General features: G+C 44.5%; 1 protein-coding gene across 6 annotated transcripts in view; it reads left to right on the top strand.

The window, feature by feature from the left end:
* Slc8a3 (solute carrier family 8 member A3) overlaps positions 1-22,529 on the top strand; it is a 134,440-nt gene that overhangs the window by 105,402 nt on the left and 6,509 nt on the right. For 4 of the 6 annotated variants that reach the window (XM_060387784.1, XM_060387783.1, XM_060387785.1 and 1 more), the window contains exons 3-5: positions 12,951-13,054; positions 17,589-17,606; positions 21,999-22,123. In XM_060387784.1, coding sequence (XP_060243767.1) covers positions 12,951-13,054; positions 17,589-17,606; positions 21,999-22,123 — 247 coding nt within the window. The remainder of the gene's footprint in view (positions 1-12,950; positions 13,055-17,588; positions 17,607-21,998; positions 22,124-22,529) is intronic. The other 2 variants (XM_060387787.1, XM_060387786.1) reach the window with 1 other exon arrangement.

Below are 22,529 nucleotides of genomic sequence, written 5' to 3'. Positions count from 1 at the left end.
AGATGTTATGTGCACGTTTGATATTAGTAGCCTCTCCTAGGAGCTGGGCCTCAGCCATGAGTTCGCACGGCCAGCACACACTCCAGTCCATCCCCTGCCCTGTATCTTTTACAAGGTCACGAAGTGCGTCTGACAGCCGCATAAGTGAGGCTGTACAAAACCAGAAGAGTGGACTCACCTGAGATCTGGCAGGAAGGAAATGTACACCCTCCCCCATCCCTCAGTATCATTATTATAAAACTGAGTAAGTGTATGAGGGTGCTTGTGTTCCCAAAATACCTGGAAGAGGTGATTGAGCTGTGGTCTTGGCTGCTTCAGGTTAGCAAGAGCAGAGCTGCAAAGTACCTCTGCCTGTGACCTTTTATAGAAATGAGAGGGAGGAGAGTTGGCACAGAGAAAAAAATGTGAATTTCTGTGGCTCGGGAGCTTTCCAAACTGCCTGGAAGGCAGCAAATGTGGGGGACACTGTATGAATGAGTTTGAATTAGATAATATCATGTGTGTGGAGCTCTTGAGTGCTTCAGAGAAAATGCTGTCTAAATACACAGTGCTCGCATCAAAGATAATGACACAGTGCTCTATTTATAGCTCTCTGCTACCTACCTGCCAGCTATTTCCCAGGGATGGGGGAAGAGATGAATGGGCAAGATTGAGAGAAAGTGCTTTGAAATCCTTGATTAAGAGCCCTCCAGGCAGATGTAGAGTTTAAAATATATTATATTATTGTCACCATCTTTGTGCTTCCTTTTATCTCCCCGGAGTGTCTCCTTCTGCCTCAGGTGAATGAGTCTCTCTGACGGTTTCATACCCACAATGTCGTCCAGGAAGGCAGCAGCCCCAGATGTGTAGTGTACACAAACATCCCGCCAGCACCCAGGCTGCCTCCTGCCAGTTGAATCTGGCTTCTGTAAATCCAGGCTTTCCCCCAAGCTCGTTTTGTTTCTTCCAATAGGAAATGAGTATGTAAAAGTCCTGCTTAAAGGGAGTATTGATTGCAAACCTTCTGCAAACAGCGGACAGACTGGAGCTGTGGAAATGGGAGGCCACCGTGCTCTCAAAGGGGGCAGACTCTCATAGCGCCTCACCTCGCCTCACGCAGGGATGAGCTCAGAAGGACTCACTGAAGTTGGGCCAAGGTAGCAAAGGGACTTAAGAACTTGGAAATGGCACCACCAAACCAGAGTGGGTGTCAACAAGTCCTGATCACTCTTGGAGATCTTTAGCTATCCAAGAGAGGAGCCCCAGGAATACAAATTGATCTCTTTGACTCCTGGCCAGGCCCCGCCCCACCCCACTATGAACCTTGAGCCTGCCGATCCATAATGAGATGTGAATATGCAGATGAGGTGCTTCTGCAAGCAACTTAGAATAGAAAGTGAGCAGAGTTGGACAGTCGGTGACTTTAGAGTGATAGGTGAAGGGAAAAGTTGATCTCCACTCACTAAGACAGAGAAGACTATGACAAAGAGATACCCCTTCATCAGCCTCATGGAGTTGAGAAAGTGCCCTGCCTGGCCCCAAACCAACACTTTTTAGGCAGTTGGGTTTGTTACCCTCTTTTGAGTCCATCTTAAGAACCAGGGAGAGAATTGCATCAGAGACAGCTTAAACAGAACATTAAGTGTCATTTCTGACTTATTCTTAGCCGGGTCCTTGCTATAAGCTTTCCTCACGTTATCTCCTTTGGTCCTCTCAATGACCCTGTGCAGCAAATCTTACAACTATGCCCTCCTTCAGATGAGGAAAACGAGGCTCATGGAAAGTTTCAGAAAATGAGTCAAAAAGGCTAAAATTTGAAAGTCCTGTATACAGAAAGCTCTGATCCTAAGGCTGGGACCATACACCACTGAATGATGGAGAGAATCTATATCTCCAGGGCATCAGTCACAAGAAGGAAGAGTGGGGAAAGGCTGAGATGTAGAACTCATTACATCATTAATGAGTAACTGAAGAGGCAGCGGAGTGAGGGCTCTTTTCATGCAGGTTTTGAAGGTTAGGGAAAGGTGTCTAGACTGTTGAGGAAGAGATGGGGGGCCTACCAAAGCCATCTTTTTCATCCTGCTGGCTCCATAGTGGTGCTTCTCTGCAGCACAGTGTGTACAAGAAAGGAATGAGAGAGGCAGCAAAGGGCCCTTCTGCATCCCTCAGAGTAATCTCATGCTAAGTGCTAAGCATGGGCTTCTCTGATGCCTGGGGCTCAGCTTCTGGCTGCACCACTCATGGCTGTTCACAAATCATCCGTTCAATAAATATAAACTGCCCAAAAAGACAGCGTGTGTGCCAGGTGCTGGTAAATGAGACAGACAGGGTTTCTGCTTTTCACGGCACCTGGATTCTGGTGAGGGAACCAGGTAAACAGCGAACAGAATGAAGGCAAGACAAGATGATGGTGTGGAAAACTGCTGGAGGTTGCTTTGAGTTGAGAAAACAGGGAAGGAATCTATAAGCAGAGACATTTTTAAAAAAAAAAAAAAAAGAAAAGGTTATAAGAACATCTAGGGAAACGATAGTCCAGAAAAGACAAACCGTTGGTGCAAACATCCTGAGGCAAGAATCGGGTTTATGCATTTGATGTACGCTAGGGCAGAGTACGCAGAGGGAGGCTAGTAGAAGGGGTCCCAGGTAACCAGCTGAGCCAAGCAGGCAAGCAGTACCTAGGTGTGTGTCCGCAATGCACATCCTCAGGGCTGGTGAAGGCCTGCTGCAGCAGGAACTCTGGGAATGGAGCCTTGCATGGTGTGCTTTCTCAAACCTTCCAAATAATTCTGTTGTCTCAGAGTTTCCCAGCTAGATCATACCATTTCAATTTTTTTTAAGGATTACTTTCATTTTCCCCATTGTCTTTGGAAAGGGTGTGTGCGCATGTTGGTGTGGAGAGAGAGCGCATATACCACAAGTCTGCGTCAGAGGCCAGAAGCAGGTATCAGGTCGCTTGAACTGAGGTGCAGACAGCTGTTGCCTGACGTGAGTGCTGGGCCATCAGGAAGAGCAGCGTGCACTCTTTTTTTTTTTTTTTTTTTTTTTTCAATGCAGTTTATTTAGGAACCTTGAACAATCCTCGGACCCTGGGGAAAGCCAGCCCACAGCTTAAATAGCCTCTGGGTAGCCAACCCAGGCGTGCCACGGGGGCAATGCAGATAGGTCCACATACATGGAAGCAAGCCAGATCCTCAGCCTTAGCCAAATGTGGAATTGTTCGTGACAGAGAGCACTCACCATCGGGAAGGTGGAAGGCGGAAACCAGCTCCATCTTTAAGGCATAGCATTCCGCAGCTCTCTACAGTTCCCCCTTTTTGTTTTAGATGCATCAGGCAAGAGTAGAGGTCTGATCTCTGATATTAGAAATAAATTGGGACTTTGTACCGATGTTCATTTAGGTGTCATCCACCCAAAGAGCATCAGACCCGTCCTATACCTTTTTCTCAGAGGCGGGACCTGGGGCATCAACCCGCATGCAATCAGACATGCTCTTCTCTGGGTCCAAAGCGGCTGACCCTGAGTGCAGCGTGCACTCTTAATGGCTCCATCCCCTCTCAATTACAATCGAATTCCTAGTGCAGCAGGGTCTGATTCATGGAACCAAAGTTAAAAAAAAAAAGGAAGAGGGGACATCCGGACTTTCCTTTCTTTTAAAAATTTAAATTAACTACTCTTTGTTTGTCTGAACACCATCATCACTTTAATTTTTCTAGTATATCACTTTAATTTTTCTAGTATGACAGTCCTTCTCAAAACTCATTCTAAACAATGAGTTCTGGGTTGCAAAAGAGGGATTATTTCTGGACCTTTAAATCTTTGGTCAGCAGTTCCACGACATACAAATACTAAAGATTTTCTCTTAAAAGCTACAGAAAGCCCCTGGCTGGTGAAAGAACAGGCTGTAACAGAGCATGAGCACACGAGAGTGGGCTTATAGAACCCTTTGGGCTGATGTGTAGCAGCTGGGCTCTTGCTGAGGGAAGAAGAGAAAGAGGAAGAGCTGGTGGAAAGTGGGGCCTCTGTTGTGGCCATGTAGGCAGTAAGAATGGGAAAACAGTCCCTGGGGCTGACTGAGAAGCCCTGTGTAACACACATAGACACACACATAGACACACATATACACATACACAGAAAAGCATGCTCACACACAAACACCCACACACATGCATGCACACCAACACACATGCACACAGAGAGACATGCTCACCACACAAACAACTGCATAGGTACATACACACACAAATATGTACACATACACACGCCTCTACACACAGAGAAACACATGCACATGAGTATATATGCACATACACAGGCACACACATGTGTACACACACACACTCTTATGTCCAAGTGAGATCTACAATGACAAAAAACAAAGATTGTGAGTTTTATTCCTACGGTTGCCCATAAACAGCCCCGGAGAGGAGCGGCCTCTTGCTGTCCTTGGATAAGCACGGTAAGAGCAGGAGGCTTAGGAGCAGAAACCGGGCTTCCTTCCTAAACTGGCATTCCTCCTGTTACGCCACCAAGCATCAGGTAGCACGAGAATGCACCGATGGACAAAGAGGAGCACAAGGACACTGAGAAGAGTCATGTGGATGCAGCCTGGAGACCTGCCTCAGTCTCAATTCTGATGTTGTGTTCGTGATGGATTCCCCCCCCCATTAATTCTGATTTTTTTTTTAATTCTGCCTTAAGATATCATTTAGCTTGAGCGCTGAGCTTTCTGGCATTCCCTTACGCTAAAGCTCCCTTGGCTCAATGTAAATGTACCATGACCTCTGGTTCCCTGCCTTTGTGAAAAGCATGTTTTGAGATGCTGTTCTCCAAGAACTTTGTCTGGTATGCTCGCTCCCGAGAGCAGCAGGCTGTGTGGAACCAGCGTTCTGCAGTATTGCAACCGTGCTTTAGTCTGGTCCGTGTCTGGTTCAGTTAAAAAAAAAAATCTATAAAATCAGCAAATTCCCCAAGTAGTTGAGTCTCTGATTGAAGGAATTCCTGTATCATCCCAGGCACAGTTAGATCTTCCCTGGACTCGATACTCAGTGGCATCTCTAGGAATTATTCAGCAGAAATGGGAGCTTTGTAGATGTTCAAGTGAACAAGGAAGCGAAAGGAAGGTGAAGAGCTTCCACTGGGCTTGACACAGCTCCTACAGGTCCTACTTACTAGAAGGCTTTTCCTGGGCCTGAAGTTTTAGGTCTATACGGTAAAAAATGCTTTCCTGCTTGGATCAAAATTGCCCTTTCAAATGAGATCCCCGCCAGAGAAAGAAAGCCAGAAAAAGAGGCCCAACATCTCTAAAGCCGTGAATCAGATAACCAGCTATTTTCTGTCTACAGTGCCTGGAGCAGACACACTGTTAAATAAATTATTTTATAGATTATCCCCCTTGCCTTTCCAAGAAGGGGATTTATCAATTTCAGAGTATAGCAACCATCCATTCCCAGACCACTGCTGCTTTTTTACTTCCCTTCTCCACATAGAAGAAGGAGGGAGCTGGAGCTGTGAATCTTCCTGTCTCCATCAACCCCACTCTCTTGGGCTGATTCAGGGCAAATGTGAGGCTCCAACCAGCCTGTAAATACAGAGCTGATCATGGCCATTGCTGTAGAAACTGAGGATTGTGTTCTGCTTTGAGAGTCACTAGGCATGACCCTTGCAGAGATCACTTTCTAGAATGCCCTGTCCAGTGGGAGTTCAATGGGTTCCTAAGGAGGGGCAAAATGAATGGGGTGGAGACAAGAGACAGGAAGAATGAGAGCAAGTCTATCATCTGATCTAGCTCTCGTTTATTTGAAATTTTTCACACAACTTTATAGGGAGAAGGCGGGAAGGGAAAATGCGTCAGCAAAGTAGTTTATGATACAAAAGATAACAGGGTGGTTTATGATGCAAAATACTGCAAGAATGTTTGCTAAAAGAGATACTACAAGAATGTCAGCTAAGATATCTCAAAATGTCTAGCCTGACGAACAGACGTCTCATAAGTTCCTGGAACATAAATCTCTCACCCATGACCTTGTTGCAGCTCTCCAGTAACTTTCCACTAGCTGGTTTTGGCTCCTGGCACTAGAAGTCCCAAGTCTCTCTTGGGGTGGCCCTCTGATGTATCATTCACTCATTCAACTGATAAATGCCCCTTTGATGTAAAGGAACGCAACAGTCAAAAAGGAATGGCTTTCAGAGATTCCTTCAGACTGGGTATCCTCAATGCAGAGCAATGTTTGGAGAGGCCAGCAAGGCCTGGGAAATTTTGTTCTAATCCCTCTGGGGTTACTGGTGGGGAGATCTTTCTCCAAAAGGCACAGCCAGGACCCAGTCTGGGAATGCCATTCTGGCACCTCTCAGCAGAAGACTTGTAGGAAAGGCAGGTGCTGGATCTCTAGGCAGCTGATCAGGAGTGTTTGTCTCCACGTCCATTCACTGAAGCAGCCACTGAACTGGGAGGAAAAACTGGAAAAACAGTATGAAGCATTCTGAAGTCCTCACCTGAATTAATGGCCCCAAACACTTGCCCATGGTGTGGGCAAGTGTTTCCTCTACAGTGGATGAATGCAGTAGGTTAAGTACACTGAGGGTCTAGGCTGGGTGGTCTGGCCCCCCCAGACATTGTGTCTGGAAGCAAAGGAAGGGGATCTCATGATGAGCAGGATATGAAGTTCAGCGCATCTAATGGAGAAACTCCTCTTGGACCCAGAATTTTGATTACTTCAGTTGCAGGGGCTATAACAGGATCTGGGCTTTGTTTGAGGCAGGGTCTCAATGTGCAGTCAAGGTTAGCCTGCAATTATGGAGGCCAGCCTGGTCTCAAACTTACCATGGTCCTTCAGTCTCTTGGGGGCGCCACCACCTTTGGCTACACTGCCTTTTAAATCTGTCACACAAACTGTCACAAGGGAGAGAGACTGAAGCAGAGCCAAGGACAGGAGATTCTCTTTGAAAGCTGTGTAAGTCCAAGGAGGAAACCGTGGTGGCCTGATCTTGGTAGCAGAAGGAAGGGTGATGGTCGAGGTGTTAGGAGCAGGAGGGGAGTGGAAAGGCGGGAAGAATGGGAGTAGGGTGATTCCAGGTTCAGACCACGAGCCAACCACTACATAGATGATTTAGCACCGGCCAAAGTCAAGGGAACAAGTTTGGAAAGAACTTGAGGCCCAGCTGGTGACTCCTAGCTAACGTTCTTGTGGTCTCACTTGTGTGGGGGACAGAAATGAAAGCCATGTCAGATCTTTGGGAGCCGTAAGGGATTTCTCCAGCTTTCAGACAAGGTAACACCTTCAGCGGGAACAGATGTAATGTCTTTCCCAGGAATGAGCTCAGTGGGGGAACCGCACACCCCGCCTCCTTCCCCCCTCACACCCTCCTACTGGTGTTTCCAGGCAGCTAGCCTCATTTCCTCCTGCTGCTACTCAACACCTGTCTTCCTTTCTCTTGTCTTCTGCTAAGATGTCTGCGGTGTCTCTTTTCCTGTTTATCTGTTCACTAGAAATCAAAACGAGCGTGGCCCACGGGGTAGGACACATTTCTCTCCAGCCTGGAGTTTGTCTCTAATGATGGCAGAGACCAGACTTTGAGAGAACGTGAGTCTCTCCCTGTGCCTTCCTAGCACTCTAAGCCCCTGTAATAATCCATTTTGGGAATCTATTATCCTTGTTTACCTAGCCCTTTCTTGACCTGACTTCTACTTGCAGAAAGTACTACTTATTGATTTCCCCTTATTTTCTGACTTAATGACTGGAAACGAAAAGATCCCGTTGTATATGACTCTCCCAGGTCGCCTTGCTATACTTAATAATAATGCTTCCTGTTTTCTAAGTCCTCAGTAGAGAACATGCTTCCCTCTACGTGCTTCTGTGTTGTCTGAGAGACACTACAGAGCAGTTACTAGTACGGCATTTTTCATTTGCGACTTTACACTTGAAACATGTCACATTTTGAGGTCTTTATCAAGTGGCACAAGGCCACCCAGATGGTGAGGGTGAGGACAGATTTTTTTTAACCCAGGCAATAATTCCCTAGAAGAAGGGAAGCTATAATGTTGTTCCTTTCACAGGCTGCAGGCACACTGTTCCCCATGGCAGCTACCTGGGGCTTCATGGACTCAAGTGGACATAGAGGCTGTCAAGGTTTACAAGTATCATTTCATAAGCAATTAGTGGCCTGGTCTAAGGCAGGACCAGCAACTGTTATGCTCAAGTCATGGAGAATGGACCCAGGAGGCGAGGTTAGTAGAGGGACTGTAGACACTTCAGCAAACTCTTCAGGTTGACTTGGGGAGATTTCGGTGACTAAAGAGCTTGTGCCAAGTTAGACTGCAAAGATGGCTGTGCCTCATTTCAAAGGGATGAAGAGCGGAACAGAAGGCATCTGTCCCCTCTGCAAGAGCCAAGCCTAGAGGTGTATCTGGAAGGGGACTGCCGAGCAAAGCGGAGCAGCCTCCTGCAGAGCTCTGCATCCCTGTGCTGCCAAGAGAGGCGGTTCCATGACACAACGGCACCTCCAGGGGAGGTGAAATGTGAGGACTGGGGTTCTGGTCCTGAGATGTCCCACCAGAAGCAACAGCTTGGGGGCACAGGCTTAACTCACTTTTTAATGCAACTGTAGAAAGGAGAAACAGTGGTGTGGGTGGGTAGGTGACAGGAAACAGTGACCTACATGTTCACTCTACAGAATAACACTTTTTTGGACACAAAACAATGTGGTTGGTGTTGGCCAAAGGATCACTGTAGACCGTGGACACTGATCCCAGCTCAGGCAGCCGACAGTTATATAGCCATCCCTCACGCCCCCTCACTGTGGCATCACAGAATCCCCACCACCACCACCGTAAATGAGACAATGCGTAGTGCGAACTGAGCAGCTCCCGGGTTCCCTGTGATCTCCGTTGCCACACAAAAGGGAGAGCAGGTCTGCTATTCTGGACAAGGTTCCCACCGGCCTATTTGTCCCTCTCTTTCTGCTCTTCCTATAAAATGAGCACTTTCAATCATCATATAGCGGTTCCAGAAGTAAAAAAAAAAATTATTCCTTGTTCCAAAAGCAAAGAGAGGAAGAATAAAGACCATAGGAAGACCTATCAGGGCAATCTTCCTATTATGCAGCAGCCTTTCATCAGTCTTCAGAAGGACTATGGGAACCTTTGGGGAATTATGAGCAGGGAGAGAGGAGCAGGTGAGACAGGAGGCTGTGAGGGCTGGAGGCTGGCAACCACGGTACAAGCATCTCTGAAAATGTCACTGTGAAACTCACTAAGAGGTATAACGCATAGACATTAATGGTTTTAGATTTCAAGTGTGGGAACCAGACAGTCTGTATTGGCTATGACAAACCACTGCCTGAAAATACTAAATGGGAAATTCCAGAAGTAAACCATTCATAAGTTTTACATTGCTTTTATTATAGTGTACTGTGAGGGTTTTGGTTTTGGTTTAGTGTTTTGGGATAGGGTATTGGCCTTGTAGTCCAGGTTGTCCTCAGACTCATCATGTGGTCCATGATGGCCCCAAACTCATAGTGACCCTCTACCTCAAGCCTCTGGAGTACTTGGGTTACAAGTGTGTACCACCATGCCAAACTGGTAATGTTATAATTCTTCCATTGTACCATTGGTTGTTAATCTCATGTTGTGTCTGATCCATAAACTAAACCTCATCAAAGGTATGCACAGATAGTATTATGAGGTTTGTTACTATCTGTGGTTTCATATGTTCACTGGAGTCTTGAAACATATTCCTAATGGATAAACAAAGTGCTACATAATCGCTGAGACTGTGTAAACAATACTTGTCTTGTTTGTATGTTGGTTAAATTATTTTGTCCAAGATCAACACAGCATCTCTGGAATTAGAACTCAGAACCTTTGGCTGTAAAGCCTGAGCTTTCTCTAGTGTTTAAGTATGGTTATAATGCACAGCCACATGAAACCCAAGAGGACTTGCTGAGGCCGGAGGAGTGCCTGGGCAGCCACCTTCCTCCATTCACCTGTGGAATTGGAACCTTTCTGGGTCTCCTTCTCTGTCCTTCTCTTCCTGTTTATTCTCCAGCTGCCTTGTCCCAACTCTGCTCATTGCTTATGATACTTTATTTTTCCATCCACAGCAAAACAATTCACATCAAGGTAATTGATGATGAGTCGTATGAGAAAAACAAGAATTACTTCATTGAGATGATGGGCCCCCGCATGGTGGATATGAGTGTTCAGAAAGGTGTAGTACCCTGTCCTCCACACTAACAGTAACAGTCTCCTCTCCTTCCTTTCTTCCTCTCTCCAATCCATTTCCTTCTCTTCCTCATGTACCTTCCCATTTATTCCTCTTCTTGCTCTTTCACTTCTCCTTTCTCTGACCTAACACCTGCCAGCCTGCCCCATGGTATCCATAGAGACATCTTCAAGAACCAATAGTAATTTTTTTCTGGGGTGGTAAAATGAATATGGGTGAGTAGAGGGGAAGGAGAGAGAGAGAGAGAGAGAGAGAGAGAGAGAGAGAGAGAGAGAGAGAACCAGCCCACACTCTAAGAATGATAAGTGAGATTCTCAGTGATGTACTATAGAGGTAAGGACAGGTTGGTTTACAGACGAGAGGAACCATGAGAAATAGACTCTCAGATTTCCACAAGTACAGCTGTTCTCAAGGCTGGGTTCCTGTCCCCGGAGATTGAGGACCAATATATTTGTATCATACTTCATCCCACTCTCCCAAAGAGCCCACAGAAGCCATCTTGTCTGCTACATCTCTGCCTTTGAAGCTTATTTCTCCCCCTGACCTTGACTGAACTTAAACTATAGGTTTCCATGAAAGACCTCCTTGCCTTATTACACTCTCCCTGGTAAGAGGAGCTAGATGTGGAGGCAGAGGGAGCAGCAGGGAGAGAATTCTGACCTAAGGGGAAGCTTTCCCAGCAATCCCATGAGATGCCTCAGAATCCACAGAGCTGTGAGCTTTCATCTGTGCTTTCCATCAGAATGTCCTTGTGTACCTCTGGCCTCCAACAAGAAGTCAGACCATCCTTCCTAGGCGTGTTCTGGAGGAGAAGCTGCTGGATTAGGGCTTGGTAAATCTTGGCTGACCAAGCCGTCGTCATATCTCTCTAAGACAGGCCCATTCAGAACTCATGCAACAGTCCCTTTGGTAGCAAAACGGGCTCATGTCTTATAGACAGAGATGTTTCTGACCTCCAGTCTCTCATTGATCAATGATATTTGTCTTTTGTCCACCCAACAAGGCATGAAAAAAAATCCTAAGTAAAATACACACACGCATATATATACACTCATACACATATGTAAACATACTCACACACATATACATACACACATGTACATACATACATATACACACACATACACAAAGACATACACACAATCACACACACATTCACATATACATACAACATACTCACACACACATACACACATATGCACATACATACATATACATATGCACACTCATACTCATACCACTCACACACATACACAAACACACACATATACACACTCACATATACATACACACATACATATACATACGTACATATACACATACACATATGCACACACATACATACACACAAACACACACTCACACATACATACACACACACACATACAATCTCAACACTGCTTGTGCTTTATTGGTAGCAAAGTGAAGCATGTCTTCAGAATGTCAAAGAAACATCAGAGGATTTGAGGACATTTAAGCTGTCATTTATTCTCTTTTCCCTTGAGGGGATTTGGGTCCCAGTGTCTTCCCTGCCACAAATAACAGGGCCTGCTAACCACCACTGTGGTTCTATGAAATGCCAAGAGAAGCCAAACATGAAAATCCAGGTCCCCGTGTAACCATGTGACTGAATGAGGCTCATGTAAATCTTTGGAATAGAATATCTTTCAAAAACAAGCGGGGCTGGAGAGATGGTTCAGAGGTTAAAGGCCCTGTCTGCTCTTCCTAGAGGTCCTGAGTTCAATTCCCAGCAACCACATGGTGGCTCATAACCATCTATAATGAGATCTGGTGCCCTCTTCTGGCACGCAGGTGTACATGTAGTCCAGGACACTGTATACATAGTAAATAAATAAATATTTTTAAAAAAAACAGCAAGCTTGCTTTTATTTGTAACAGACAATCCACTGTGTTGATACCCAGAAGTAGACAGCCATCACCGCAGCCTCATATTCTGAACCACGTTAGTCAGCATTTAGAATGTCAACTTGGGGCATAGCATCCCTCTATGACAAGGATGTCAACAGTGCAGGACTGTACTAACAGTACGAATAGTACAATAATTATACAATCTGAATCATACTGAAGCTAACACTCACTTTGGTCCACATTCCTGACCTCCCTATGGGATAAAGAAAAAAAAGAGAAAGTTAGTAGAATCCTTCCTCCCTTTTCCCCTATTCCCTCTCTCTCCCCCTCTCTAGTATCCCTCTTCATAAATACTTTCCTTTTAAATTTTTCTTAATGAGGCAAAAGAAGGGACTGGAGACCTGGGTTCTGTAGATGAATTGTTCGTTGCGGATGGGCTCGGGATCACTCCCAATGGGCAGGTCATTTATTTGATGCCTAAAGAAATGCTACTGCCACCATGTGACACTAATAGAGTGTGCTGCCTGACTTACTTCCTACTAACCATGGGCAGAATCTAAAATGACTCCTCCCCACCATGACCCCAATCTTCCTTCCCACTTCCCTCCTTCTTCTTGGCTCCTTTTGCCCACTTGTCCTTGTCCTTGTGGTTTCCTTTCCCTCTCACCTATAAGAACAGCTATGACCAAGGAGACAAGAAAAGCTGAGAGCATTTTTTATAAGAGCATTTTTTTTATAAGACAACAATCCACTGTAGTTCTGCCGTCGGCCACCATGGCAGAACGGGGCTGCATGTGCCAAGAGTGATGGGAATGATTATTAAAGGCTGTGCTCAGATAAACGCCCACCTAGTCGACACTCTCTCTCTTGTTGTCCCTACAGGAAAACCATAAGGGTTAAAATAGTAGATGAGGAGGAATACGAAAGGCAAGAGAATTTCTTCATTGCCCTTGGTGAACCGAAATGGATGGAACGTGGGATATCAGGTGTGAGATTCTTTAAAATCAAAACAACAACCAAGAAAAAGTCAAAGAGAAAAATGAAAGAAAGAAATTTAAACAAACAAGAAAACAATTTTTAAAAAGAAGTGACTATTTTTACCCCGCCTTTTGTTCCCTTCTCCTCCTCCTATTGACAAAAAAATGTCTATTATTTTCCCTCCTGTATTCTCGCTCTCACCCTGTTTCGGTGTCATCTCTGCCTTCTTAGCCAGAGTTTATTTCCATATTCCTCCTTTCCCACCTTCTGGGCAGTACTGCAGCCTCAACTCCTCATTGCCCTAATGAGTTATTTCAGTATTATGCTATAATGATCCAATGATCCAAATGTTACTATCCTCTGTGCCTGCCCCTATTCTCTGTTCCCATACGATAGCCTGTCAATGTGAAAACTCCTTGGTGGGTGGGGAGGAGAAGAAAAAAAAGGAGTGTAATGTGTTGCATGTTTGTGCCCCTCTTGCCACCCCACACTATATCTGGGATTGACAGTGGGGGTGGGGTCTTGGAGAGAGCCTGGGACCCATGTTGCCATAATGCTTTCACCGTTTTCTGCTGCATTCCTCAACCTATATTGAATGCTTGGCAAGCTATTCACTTGCAGAGTGGCTCACAGGCCTTTCTGCTCTTCCTGCAGGTAAGTGCATTATCTGGCTAGACCATGGCATGGGAGGTATACCAGTTGGCCATGGTTTCTGAGAGCTCTCTAGGAGAGAGCAGCCCTGCAACACGTAATTCAAAGCTCTACTTCCTCCCTTTGACATCTCATCCACTCCATCCTACCTTTCTTCATCATCTAAAGGAATATCCCTTGTGTAGGCTGCTTTGGTATAATGAAAACAGAAAATTGAAATTTTGTAAGAGAAAGTAAGTCATTTTAGGTTCAACCCTTTCCTGACCAAGTAGGCTCTAGAAAAGAACAGACACTGGGCAAGGCCATAATACTTATTTATGATTATCAAATAAAGGAACTCTAAATGGTATAATAGTGTTGATCACTGAGAGACAAGAGAAAGCTGGTGAACAGCTCATGGATACCTACCTTTGCTTAGCATCTGCGAGTGAAGACATTGCTCAGAACTCAAAACACATCTCACCTCTGGTTAGAGAAGTAGACCTCTACTCATTTTCTCAGGACATGAATCTCAACATCCCAGCTCAGACTTAAGAGACTGACAGTTGGCATTGTTGCAACCAAGAAAATAGAAGGGAAACTTTCTGGATTTAATGAAAATTACCAGAAGCTACCACTTTGAAAGTGTTGGAGGAAGAGCTATGGGAATTCAAAAATGTCTGTTCATCTAGTAGGGATGATCATGCTTTGGTGGTTTCATGTTTAACAACAGGGAACTACACGGACAGATGGAAGAGAGTGAGGTCAATAGAGACACTCTCAAAGCTCCTCTACAGGTGTTCTCCTCGAACTTGACGGTCACTTATCATCCACTGGAACTGTCTTCAGAATACAACACCTCTGTGCCAACACTGGTTTGGAGACATCCAGCATTAAAGGATCAAAGCAAGCTCAATTTTCTGCTGACCACTGGAGAGTGCCAGAAGAAAGAGAATCTCGTTCTATTGCCCCTCACACTGTATTTCAGCCTATCTTCTAGCCCTCACGTTTCCAAAATAGTCTCAGAAATTGTCTCAGTGCCTGCCCTACCTCATTCCCATCACGTCCCCTTTGTGCACTGACTATACTGTGATTGGCTGGAAACAAAAGATACTCAAGGCCCATGTGAGATAAAAGCAGCTCATTCGATAGTGCAGATCATCTGAAAGGAAGGCAGAAGCTCCATGCAGGAGGAAATGAATAGAATCTCATCCATGCCTTTATTTTGCTATTAAAAACTGCTATTTTCTACCTCCCCTTGAATCCCCTACCAAATAGTAGGACAGGAACTGTCCTAGGATAGGCCTTGTTTTCTTCAGAAGACCTGGCTGAATGCAAATGGCTGTGGCTGCTCCCCATATGAGGTTACCCATTGGCACTGAATTCTTTAACCAAGATTTCAGGTAAATCCTTGTGAAGCCTAGTCCTAATTAGGGTGGAGGTAAGGAGATAAGGATTTCAGAAAACTATTTGTGTGACATGACCCCCCCCCTCAGATCTTCCCAGAGACCAAGGTGCCAAGATGGAAGTTTTCAGTAAGAAATGTGTGGCTTCTCCAGTCTCCTGCCCTATGGTCTAGGTCCCAGACTCTGAGGCATTAATTTTCAGTTTTTTCAGTTCTCTCCTGATATTGGCATGAGGTGAAAGGTTATAAAACCCAATTGTCTAGATCCACAGTCAAATGAAAATCCATCCTGATTTGCAGGATGCCCTACTGTTTTCCGAGTGAGAGACAGTACAGTGGAAATTGCTTTTCATTATCACTGCTGTCTACAAGAGACTTAGGCATTCAGGCTGGCGTCCTCTCTGCATGGTCAAAATGACAATTGAACTCTTCTTAAAGGACTGCTCTTGAAATAGGAGACTCTATTCTGAGCAAACACAACAGCCTTCAGAGGTGATAGTAAACGTTCTGCATGATCTGTGGTAGAGGAAAAAAGAGAAGGTGAGAGGGAATACAATCGCCCTGGCATGGAGGACACCCCAGAGTGTAAAAGTGAACTTGTTAGTAAGGATGAGCAAGCATTTTGTTGTCAGGGATATTGGGTCAGTGCCCGGCCATAGGGAGTGTCCTGTGGGAAAGGAGATGCTATCCAACAGTGGGGTCTGTTTCTTTCTCTTATTTCCACATCCAGGGACACACCTTGTCAAGTGCCCCCAAAAGTTTCCTGAGTTATCTTCTTTCCCAATTGTCTCTGGGGTATCTGAGCAGGGATAAATAACTCTCACGGGACCCTGAGGATCAACACATAGGAAATCAAGGGACACACCCTGACAGTAGTCAGTGACTCAACATTGACCTACTTGTACCTCGCAGATGCATCCATAACTGAGTTAACCCTCAGATTCATGAAGACAAGATGCAGAGCACCCGGATCCCTGGGTGCACTCGTGTGCATTCAGCCTCCACTTGAACATAAAGGCCTGAAGTGCTCTTCATGCAGATCTATGGAAGGAGCAGAATGAGCTACCTGCCTTGCTGTCTTTATCAATGAAATGAGGATACCTATTGGCTAACTAGTTACCTTCTTGTTCTAAGTGGAAATAACTAGGAAAATCAACTGTTGCTCACCCCCTCACACACCATGCAGATTTTGAATCTACATGTATCTTCGGCGGCTATGAATCTGGTGTTGTGGTCTCAAGCATGCATTGCATTCTTTGAGATTACTAGAAGAAGCAATTTGCAGACGTCCCCACAAATATACTCATACTCTCATTCCTTGTTAGTCTCCACCAAGGGTATGTGGCAAGACGTTTTCAGACCTGACAAGTGCCAAGGAGTGAGGGCTGTGCAATTACACATCCGACCAGGATGAAAGTGTGGTGTGAAATTCACAAGAAATTCCTTTAGAGAGATTTAGCAAAAGCAAAGCTCTTCTTTCATGCAGTGAGTCTCTCGATCGTTGGAAGCATCTGTCAGGTTCTCTTAGAGGCAAGAGAGTCCAGCACATGCAAAAATAAGATGGAGACATACCGTGTTGTGTATGTTTTTGATTCTGATTCCAAGTCCATGTAGAGACTTTACACTTATCATCTCCCATCCTCATACATGTCTTGGTCTGACCGCCCCTCTGTTCTAGAGTATCTGAAATCCAGAGTTCACCTACCCTTTCTGAACAAAGAGACTATCAGTTGCCAAGATAGTGATCAACAAGGCTTTGTTGAGCACTACTAAGTGCAGGGGCAAGACTAGACAGCTGCCACAAAATAGGAGGAGTCCATGGTTCTGACTTCCATGATACATCTATAAATCATTTGTGGAAACAGTCTAAAGGATGCATCTTTTCCTTATAGCATTCTTTCAGGGAAAACAAACAACCAAACAAACAAACATCAAAGCTCTCGCCATAATAGTAACTAAGATACCATTTGTGACTGAAAAACTTATGGGCACTGGGAGGCAGAGCATGATTTGCTTGTAAGGCTAGGGCTAGGAATCAGATGTGAAACAGTGTTCCACTCTTGCATACTGCAATCCGGAGCTCATATTCAAACCCTTTGCTCCCCTTCAACTCTGGCAAGGTTGCAACTCACACACCCTGTTCATGATAACTGGGTCCCCACTCCTTTTCAGACTGAGTCACAGTGATCACCTTGGTGTCGGTTTCACCCATTTGGTCCTCCCATTCTCATGCCTCCATCTTAGCCCGCGTGTTTTCAGGAAAGCGCTGGGGGTGACTTTCTTGCAGCTGCTCGGCGGCCGTTCCAGCTTCTCACATTTCTTGCTGCTGCTGTTGCTGCGCATGCTCAAATGCTACTGTCTGCATGTGTTCTTGAGCTCTTGCCGAGTAAGCCCACTGCCTTCCTTATGCTGCCAGGAACCACAGAGCCTGGGGACACTTTCATGATGGGATCTTAATGTTCTTTCCTTTTCTTTCTTCCCCTTCCCTGGTATCCACTTGCAAACAGTGCTCCTGTTATCTCCAGGTAAGAGGTGTCTGTCTTTCCCCTCTTTTCTATTCTTGCCAGTGTCATTACTTGGTTTTCGATCAATGTCCACTACTATACTTAATAGGAACTACAGGGTCAAGATAACCTGACAGATCCTCACAATGACTGAGAGACTCCTTACATAAAGTAATTGTGGGGAAGCAGATCATTCCTTGAGCGTCATTTTCATCAGTGAATATGGGAAAATGCATAGTTAGCTGTTAAAATAAACCTTGCCAAGAAGACTGCACATTTTCATCCTGGTAGGTCATAAACTTACTTCTTTGCATCTCAATTCACCTGCATCACACACACACACACACACACACACACACACACACACACACACGAATGATCCTGGAGATCTTCTAACTCATCACAAAGGAGATCTAAGTTGCTAGATTCAGATTCATTTCTCATATATCCTTAAAGTTACATACACTCCAAACAGTAAAACTATGTGTGGGTTCTGGATAAGACATTTATAGACTTTCTTTAAAGAGAGTCTCATTCAGAATTTAGATCCTGTGTAGGACATGGACCTACTTTGAGAGTAGGCTGGCAAGAGTAGAAGCCCTTCCTAAACAGCATCCAACCTCCTGACCAGAAAGAAAAGCAGCCCTCTGTGTCTGGCAGCATTGTGCTCGATTCAGATGGAGTGGGCGTCACAAGACAATCTCAATATGTTTTAAAAGAATGTCTTACATTTCATCTGTTCTTTGAACACAAACACACACAAAATAAAACCATTTAAAGAGGCAAAACTCTTACAGAGTGCACTGGTACTCCAGGTTGCCTTCAGGCCATCCCTTGGGATTAGGAAGAGGCAATAAATGTAATAAGATTGTTTGCCTCCTTGGAGCCTTAAGCAAAAAGTGCACATAGTTAATGTGTATTCCTTTTGTGAACACATTGCTATGGCCTCTTTGTCTTCTTGCTTATTTTTATGCCAATAGGATATTGTATGCTCTGTGCTCTGCACTCTACTCCCAATATGTTTTCTTTCATTTTCTCTCTGCTCATACTACCCAACATGAATAGATTCAGGTTTCTTTGTTCCAGGTCTTACCTTCACTTCCTAACACACATATCTGGATGTGGTTTAAGTTTTGTTACACTTTTATGCTTTATAAGTATAAATGAAGAGGGGGCATCCTACACCTTTAAATCTGTAGCCCTCTGGTTCAGGAACACTTTGTCAGGCTTTATATCTACCGGAAATCTCAGGCTTTGATTTTGATCTTCCTGAGAGGACGGGCGAACGTGATTAACAGCGTCTGGTGATGAAAGAGAGTGCACATGTTCATTCTGGACTACTGCACCAAGTTCAAGGGCCTTTGAGTGAGAGCCCTGGCCATACCAATGCTTCTTTGTGGGGATGCCTGCAGAGTGTTCACAGTCCATCCTTGCCTAGCCTGGAAGGCTTTCTGTTCTTCCAATATTTGTCCAATTTTCTGTCTTATTTATATTCCATCTCCTACCCCGCCTCTCTCCCTTTCTATTCCTAGAACGGAGAGTTTGTTCAGTCAGCCCAAATATCAGTATCACCTCTCTTTGTTCTTTTCACTTGAGATTCTGAGGAGCAATCAGAATCATTATTATTCATCTTTCAAGTTTGGAACTTGATTAAATTAACTTCACTTGAACTTAAAGTAATGACCATTATACAAAAATTAGGAAAAAAAGAGAGGACTGTTGAGAAGATATTAAGTCAGAGTTTATAGAAAGGTGTGTGTGTGTGTGTGTGTGTGTGTGTGTGTGTGTGTAGAGAGAGAGAGAGAGAGAGTTAACAGACATAAACAGAGTGTTTCTGTGGGACTGTGGGTGACTTTAGAGGATTGGTTATTTGTCAAAGAGATTTCTGCAAAAGGCTATATAGAAAAAGTGACTGTCACCACAGGGGTGGACAGGTCAGCAGGTAGATCAATAATATGCCAGATGGATATAGTGCTAGATTGATAGCTAGACAAGAGGTTAGACAGGTACATTTATGTGTCACTGGAGAGCTCATTATACTGGTATAACATTCTCTTGGCATATGTAAAGTATGACATGAGGGAACTGGGGAGGGAGGAGCAGGATAACACTGTCATTGCTGAGACAAAGAGTGTGGTATGATGCCAAAGCCAGAAAGAAGGGGAAAGAGCTACCCCTTTTTTTTTAAGGAGTCTCTCTGTCTTCTCTGAGGGCTTTTCCCCAGAATGCCTTGCAGTTCAGTTTCTAGGACTGCTGTCATTGAAAATACCCCCAGCACATTCAGATTCCCAGATTTGCCTTCAGAATGAACTCATCAGAGACCCATATTAAATGAAGTAAGTGAGGTGAGGCTGCTAGAAAATATCATCCAGCTTGGAAATATAAAAAAAGAACAGAGAATACATGAAAGGCGAGTGATCCACCACAAACAATGTGTGTACCACCACCCCCACCACCCCCAAGGCTCAGAGAACATTGTAGAAGAGGAGCAAGAAGACTGCAAGAGCCAGAGGACAAGAAGGGCTATAGAATGCCATCTCCTGGACATAGTAGGGCCATTTTAACCATGAACTCAATGCAACTGCGCTACAGTGTGTGCAATGAGCCCACACAAGAATGAAGCTGTCAACAACAGCCAAACCTGGAAGGTAAAGGAACTCAAAAGGACCCTCCCAACCTGCAGCACTGGAGACCACATTAGTCTCTGGGAACTATGGAGTCCCTGATGCCGTTGAGTAACCCCACTGGTAAGCCCACAAGTCTCCAGTGGAAAGTTCCAAACCCACTGTTAGGCAGATGGACCATTAAACTCACTGGTTCTCAAAATAAAACTAAAATGTATGAATACGGAACAGAGACTTGTAAGGTTTAGAGAGGCTTGATAGGGGTAATGGGGAGAGAGGGAGGGGTCCAGATCCATTATAATGCATTACACATGTGTGAGAAGATGTCAGAGCACACGTGTGACAATACAAAAAGACCTATTTTCAAGAAACACCAGAGCTAGGGATGGTGCAGCACCATGGACAGCTCCCAGACAGTATCAGAGATCACGTTCTCGTTGGTTGTAGAAACGTGGAGCCCAGCAGCCAGCTGACACTGGAGCCTGCACGCTATCAACTGCCCTTATTCAGGTTAACGAGGAAAATCTTCATATAAATAAGTCTTTCTGCCTAGGAACACCTATTCTTGGTTTATAGTCTTTTTCCTGAGTTGTTTTCATTGCAACCTCCAGGACCCAAGTTTCTCTGCTCCTCACTTCACTGATTCCTCAGTTACAGAAAATAAATAAATAAAAGACTTTCTTGGCCTCTGACCCATTTTGTCCTTGGGATTATCCAAGGACTAGAGGATTCCTGTGGGAGGTTTACTGTGTGGAATGAAAGCAATTAAGGAGCTGAATAAACGAACTAATTGAATGTGAGACTGTGGACTTGGATGGGGAGATGTTTAAATGAGCTCTGAAAGAAACGGGCTGCCAAGAGTGATTTTCTAATCAAAGGGGAATAAAAAGATTCAATCTCTATTTCACTCTAATCCAGAAAACATGTCTTCATGGTGAAGTGGCTGTAAAATAGACTCACTCACTGAAGTGGAAAAACTGCTTAAATGTTCAGCATGAGAAGAGACCATTGGTAGATGATGCAAGATGCTGAACAACTCGGAGAAAGCTTATAAAGAAAAGAAAGAAAGAACTTTGTTTTATTTTTGTGTATATATATATATATATATATATATGTACATATATATGTATGTATGTATGTATGTATGCATATATCATTCATATTTCAGAAGAAATGTCTCTGCCTTGTAAAGAAATCCTGGGGGATCTGTCATCAGAACACCATGAAGTTTCTTGGAACGTTGTCCAAGTTTCTCACTGTGAGGATGTTATTCACTGTACGAAAATAGAGATATCTCAGCAAAAACACTGCTTACTTTCGCATAGATGTGACAGTGCCAACGATGTTGAAAAACATGCTAATGGGAGCCAGCAGTCAACGTCTTTGGATTCATGTATCTTCCAGAACTCTTACATGAAGCAGTAGGCAATCACACCCAGCAATTCAAAATAGTTAAAGATCAAGAGATATGGCCTTTCTTCCTAGCTCTGCAAACACTCCCCAGATGGCTTGGGAACTTCATTTGGTGCCATTCATTGAAAATTCTTTGGGTCAGATTGCCCGCCCAGGAAGAAAACAGAAAGATAAATGCTCATCTCAGGATAATAGGAGCCTGTTCATGGTCCCATCACACGATGTTCAACACTTAATAGAAAGAGACATTAGTAATGCCCAGTCCCTGCTCTTGAGGGCTGCTTGCTTTGCACCCACTGCTCATGTCTCTCTGAGCTATAAAGTTCTGGAGGATGGAAAAGGCACTAAAGCTAGTCTGATGTTTCTTTTGTTGCAGAGGTGACAGACAGAAAGCTGACTGTGGAGGAAGAGGAGGCCAAGAGAATAGCAGAGATGGGAAAGCCAGTATTGGGTGAACACCCCAAACTTGAGGTCATCATTGAAGAGTCCTATGAGTTCAAGGTCAGACCATCAGTGAGGTCTAATGAACATAAGCTATGAGACTTTGTTCTAATTTCACCACTAAGAATGTGAAATAGAAACTGAACAAACCACTTACCCACCCCTGGTCTCAGTTTCCCCATTTGTAACAATTGACAAGTGTATGCTAGGAATACTACAGGGAAACGTGATATAGAATATGAAGTAAGGTATATCTTAAAGACGCTAAAACTCACTACTGCAGAGCAAAGCTTATTAACATCTTATTCTAGAGTTATATTTCAAGCCACGTGTGGTGTAGGCCAAGCCCTTTACTCCCAGGCCTGTGAGGCTGAAGCAGGTGGGTGTCTATGAAGCCTGGTCTACACAGAGAATTTTGCGACAACCAGAGCTACATAATAGAGAGGCCCTGTCTCAAAAAGACCAC

Source organism: Meriones unguiculatus, chromosome 7, assembly GCF_030254825.1.
Source record: "Meriones unguiculatus strain TT.TT164.6M chromosome 7, Bangor_MerUng_6.1, whole genome shotgun sequence".
In the NCBI taxonomy this organism is placed as follows: domain Eukaryota; kingdom Metazoa; phylum Chordata; class Mammalia; order Rodentia; family Muridae; genus Meriones; species Meriones unguiculatus.
This window is presented reverse-complemented; position numbering and strand designations above follow the sequence as displayed.